The sequence below is a fragment of the Palaemon carinicauda genome, chromosome 23 (assembly GCF_036898095.1).
Source record: "Palaemon carinicauda isolate YSFRI2023 chromosome 23, ASM3689809v2, whole genome shotgun sequence".
In the NCBI taxonomy this organism is placed as follows: domain Eukaryota; kingdom Metazoa; phylum Arthropoda; class Malacostraca; order Decapoda; family Palaemonidae; genus Palaemon; species Palaemon carinicauda.
This window is the reverse complement of record NC_090747.1, coordinates 108,340,211-108,345,210: the sequence shown is the minus strand read 5'-3', so window position 1 is coordinate 108,345,210 and position 5,000 is coordinate 108,340,211. Positions and strand designations below refer to the sequence as shown.

Genomic DNA, 5,000 nt, shown 5'->3' with positions numbered 1-5,000 from the left:
CATTAGAGTCACGCTTTCTGAATTCTAATGGTTACTCCAGTGATTTACAATAAATTCTGTAGGCAATAGCAACTCTATCCCAATAAAAAAAATAAATTCCTTCGTTAGCAAATTTAATAATTTTGAGCAACAAATTAAAGAGAGTTTTCACGTTAGTCATAGTACAAAATCTCATTATTTCACCCAATGAAGTTCCATGCAATTTTCTTTTACAGCTGCAATGTTATCACATATAAAACATTTCACATCATCCAGTACAAAATCTCATTATTTCATCCAATGGTTTCATGCAAGTTTCGTTTACAGCTGCAATTTTCTTATCTATAAAACATTTCACATCATCCAGTACAAAATCTCATTATTTCATCCAATGGTTTCATGCAAGTTTCTTTTACAGCACCAATGTTCTTATATGTAAAACATTTCACATCTCATCATTTCATCCAATGGTTTCATGCAACATTCTTTTACAGCTGCAATGTTCTTATATATAAATCATCTCACATCATCCAGTACAAAATTTCATTATTTCATCCAATGGTTTCATGCAATTTTCGTTTACAGCTGCAATTTTCTTATATATAAAATGTTTCAAATCATCCAAACTGTCATCAAAGATCTAGTGTAACATTCTAACGATCTAGATTAACATTCTAACGATCTAGTGTAACATTCTAACGATCTAGTGTAACATTCTAACGATCTAGTGTAACATTCTAACAGGTGCGATCAATGATGTCCCTAACGACGCTGCTGGTGTTGTACACGATGTTTGACCAGGTCTCCAGCAACCTGCCAGACACGGCCTACATCAAGATGGTTGATCTCTGGTTCTTCTTCTGCATTTTCGTCATCTTCAGCATCAACCTCGTCCACATCGCGGTGGAATTCCTCCCCCCAGGAGACGAAGATGATGACATCTTCAGGAGAAGGGACCTGGTCTCGCCGGTCATCGATGGTGTGAAGAAATCGCCCAGCATCTCTTTTAGAGGGTAATATATTTCATTGTTTGTTTGTTTGTTTGTTTGGAAACGCCCCTGCCTAGCGATTTGCCGGAATGGGGTTCGAGTCCCGCTCAAACTCGATAGCTTGTTATGGTGTTTGCAGCCTCACCATCCTTGTGAGTTAAGAATGGTGTGTTAGGGAGGACTATAGGTCTACCTGCTGAGTCATCAGCAGCCATTACCTGGCCCTCCCTGGTCCTATCTTGGGTAGAAAGTGGGCTTGGGTGCTGATCATATGTTGTATAGTCAACCACTAGTGCATTGTCCTGCTAGCTAGGGCATTGTCACTGTTCCTTGCCTCTGCCATTCATGAGTAGCCTTTAAACTAAGCGTTGGGGCCTGGTATGGCCTTCAGTACTGGTGCCGCTAAAGAAAAAATCCCAGTGACAAAATGAAATAAACAGTAGAGAGGTTAGACAGCCAGAAGCTGAAAACAACAATCTAAGATAAAATAGAAAACTAGAAAGTGGGTGCAGCTACGGATCGAAGGACTGCGGCAAAAATCTATTAGTGTGTCTGCAGTGCCCTAGATACACTTAACATCTTTCAATTCAAATGTTCTAGCAATTACTGAAACTTGCTTTATGATTCTTGTAGAATTTAAAGAACTTGAATTCGGTGAGCAGTGTTTAAAAAAGAACACCCAATAGACTAAAGTATATTTCAGTCTGGTGTACTGTTCATAGAAAACGGACTCGTTCCTGTGATTGCCAGATACTTGCCATCATTATCAAATTATATTAATGATAATTAATTCGATAAACGAACAATTCCTGCAATTCATAAACAAAGAAATTCTCACCACACGTAACATTATACTGTGTAGTTATAGCTGTCGTAATAAAACATTATTCAACCTAACTAACAAATTCTATTTCTATTTTTACAGTTGGACCGGCGAGAAAGTGTTATCTCTCTGTCGGAAGGTAGTTTATCCTGTCATTATTCTCCTTTTTGCTCTCGTCTTCTGGAGTGTCATCTTTACGGCCGAAGCAGTCTTAGTCTGAATTTGAACTTTAGAGAATCCTGTGAAACTTGTATTTCAAAGGTAAATACCACTCTTAAATGTGATTACGACATTCACGCGATTGTTATATGTATATATATATACAGTATATATATATATATATATATATATATATATATATATATATATATATATATATATATATATATACATATATGTATACATATGTATACATATGTATATATATGTATATATATATGTATATATGTATATATCTGTATATATACGTATATATATGTATATATTTATATATCTGTATAATATATATATATATCTGTATAATATATATATATATATCTGTATAATATATATATATATATATATATATATATATATATATATATATATATATATATATATATATATATATATATATATATACTATCTATATAAAATATATGTATATATACTGGTACTATATATAGAATATATATATATATATATATATATATATATATATATATATATATATATATATATATATATATATATATATATATGTGTGTGTGTGTGTGTGTGTGTGTATACAAAAATAAATAATATATATATATATATATATATATATATATATATATATATATATATATATATATATATATATATATATATATAATTTTGATCCTCAAAATACAAATAAATACGGTGCAAATTCTTTTATTATTTTTGTTTCCTCCCATTCAAACACCCGACTAGAGTATCCATTTTATACAGCATATATTTGGAGTTTTGTTTTCCTTTATGCATAACCACAAGACACTATATCTAAAAATCTGTTGCATCACAATTCCTAGCGGTTACTGACATTATGGTAATCGAATTCAAGATATTTCAAATTTTATGGGATCTCCAGCGGGCTTTAACAAAGCCCTCTTTAACGCAGATTGCAAGGCCATATTGTTCGGTCTCTAGGACATTGTACCAATACACAATGACTTCTTTGTTTAGATTATGCCACTGTTTAATCCACGATGTTTAAAATGAGGGGTTTCTTCCGAATTGCTATCACACTATACCTCAAAATTTACCATCCGTTATGAGAGAGAGAGAGAGAGAGAGAGAGAGAGAGAGAGAGAGAGAGAGAGAGAGAGAGAGAGAGAGAGCGTGTGTGTGTGTGTGTTAACAAACGAAAAAATTTAAAGTAAAAAAATCTAAGAAATGGGATGCACTAGTAGCCTTCTAATTGACGAGCTACTAGTATATCTCATTAAGATAAGATATCGTGAAAATATAGCACCACTTTATGAGAAATGTAACTTAAACCAGTTCGCAATATATGTTGGAGTAACAAGGGTGCTTGGAAGTGTAAGGATGACTCAAGAACGCTGTTCCCCACTGCCAACTCAACTCTCACTTGTTGGGTCCAAATACCACTCCCTAGAACACACTAAGACTAAACTAATGGGCTAAACCTTCCTAGGGGTTAACCAAGCGAGTAGTCTGACTACTTTATGGTTTAGTCTCTTGAGACGAAGGCTATAGATGCTTTCCTAAGGATGAAGCATGCACTGGTAACAGGCAATAAGGCTGGTCAAGATGTCTTATATTTTAATGCCTATGGTAGTCCCATGTAGCCAGGCTGCCTGTTATGTCGTCAAGGATTCTCCTTGCCATCTAAAATTAGAGAGCTCGATAAAGTTTGCGAATTTAGCTCGAGCCCAAGCCTTCATCTTGGGCAATCACTCAATTTCTCATTCACACCAACATAGTCATTAATTATGAAGTCCCTTTGGCATTGGGGCATGACGGTAAGTACAGGTCGGCATTGGAACTGGCAGTTCTTACACCAGGCCCTGCATTTAGGGCAGTGCATGTGGGATTCAGTCGCTGGCAAGAAGATAAACTTTGGAGTAGCCCTCCACCATAGACAGCACCATGTGCGACTGAGGTGTCACCTTAAGGAGGTGCACAGATCACTCTTTGAAAGGGAGGAACCTAGAAAACGTGGCTCAAACATTTTCTATTACCCCCTCCCCCCAAAAAAAAAATCTAGATGTCGGACTGCAAACATTCAGACAGCATACTTTGCAGTCACGAATGATATTAGATCACCCAGGAGAACTGTGATAGTTGCCAAAGACTTTCTTACATATGATATAGACATTACATCGTCTTACGTATGCCTGAAGAATGGATCCCATTATAAATTTTATACTACTACAACAACAAAAATGGCTGCAGAAAACTTTGAGGCCCTATAAAGATAAAACAAGACCAAGCCAAGTCGACCGTACCGAAATGCAAAATTCCAGCTAACCCGAAAACTTGCTAGTTTACAACGCGGTTACTGCCCTGGAGCAGTGTCGCACAAGGCTCTCACCTTAGTAGCTTCTCTCTCTCGGTTTGAAGAATCCAAAATGCTACTATTGTTTTGAGGTGGATATTAAGCAGGGAATGGTTTAACAAATGCGTATAAATGATGTTTGACCTTTTGAACGGTTTCTTTTATAGAAATGGTAGGTAAGGGCAGGACCCATACTGTATGGGTCCAGGGTCAGGCATATATCGAAATCATCTCGTCTTGATCTTAAACTATCTAGTAACTAGTTCCTAGAAAAAAAAAAAATAGCTTCATTTCGATACCCTCAGGCACCCTCGATCCCTCCAATCCTTCTGTTATAGTTCTGTCTTCAAAATTTCACCCTCTCCTCCTACGGCTATTGACGCAAAATTTAGCTTCGAATAATTCCATTATCTATTTGCATCCATTGAATTTATTGTCGTCTTTTTTTTATGGTGCACCACCACGTAAAAATAAATAAATAAATAAATAAAAAGCAATTGTATACTGTACGATTGAATAAGTTGTCCTAAAAAAAACCCACCAGCACAGTTGTGTATCTTTATATATATATATTAAAAAAAAAAAAAAAAAAAAAAAAAAAAAAAAAAAAAAAAAAAAAAAAAAAAAAAAAAAAACGAGCCTTTTCCAACCTCGTACCTGTCAGGCTATACATGTTTATACTAACACG

At 35.0% G+C, this 5,000-nt stretch overlaps 2 protein-coding genes across 4 annotated transcripts in view; one reads left to right on the top strand and one right to left on the bottom strand.

The window, feature by feature from the left end:
• Positions 1-5,000, bottom strand: part of LOC137617358 (C-signal-like) — a 98,948-nt gene that overhangs the window by 53,281 nt on the left and 40,667 nt on the right. The gene's annotated exons all lie outside the window — the stretch shown is intronic.
• The window catches only part of LOC137617728 (uncharacterized), a 40,630-nt gene that overhangs the window by 10,782 nt on the left and 24,848 nt on the right, over positions 1-5,000 (top strand). Inside the window, exon 9 of the mRNA XM_068347725.1 lies at positions 724-958. Within this exon, the coding sequence (XP_068203826.1) occupies positions 724-958 (235 nt within the window). The remainder of the gene's footprint in view (positions 1-723; positions 959-5,000) is intronic.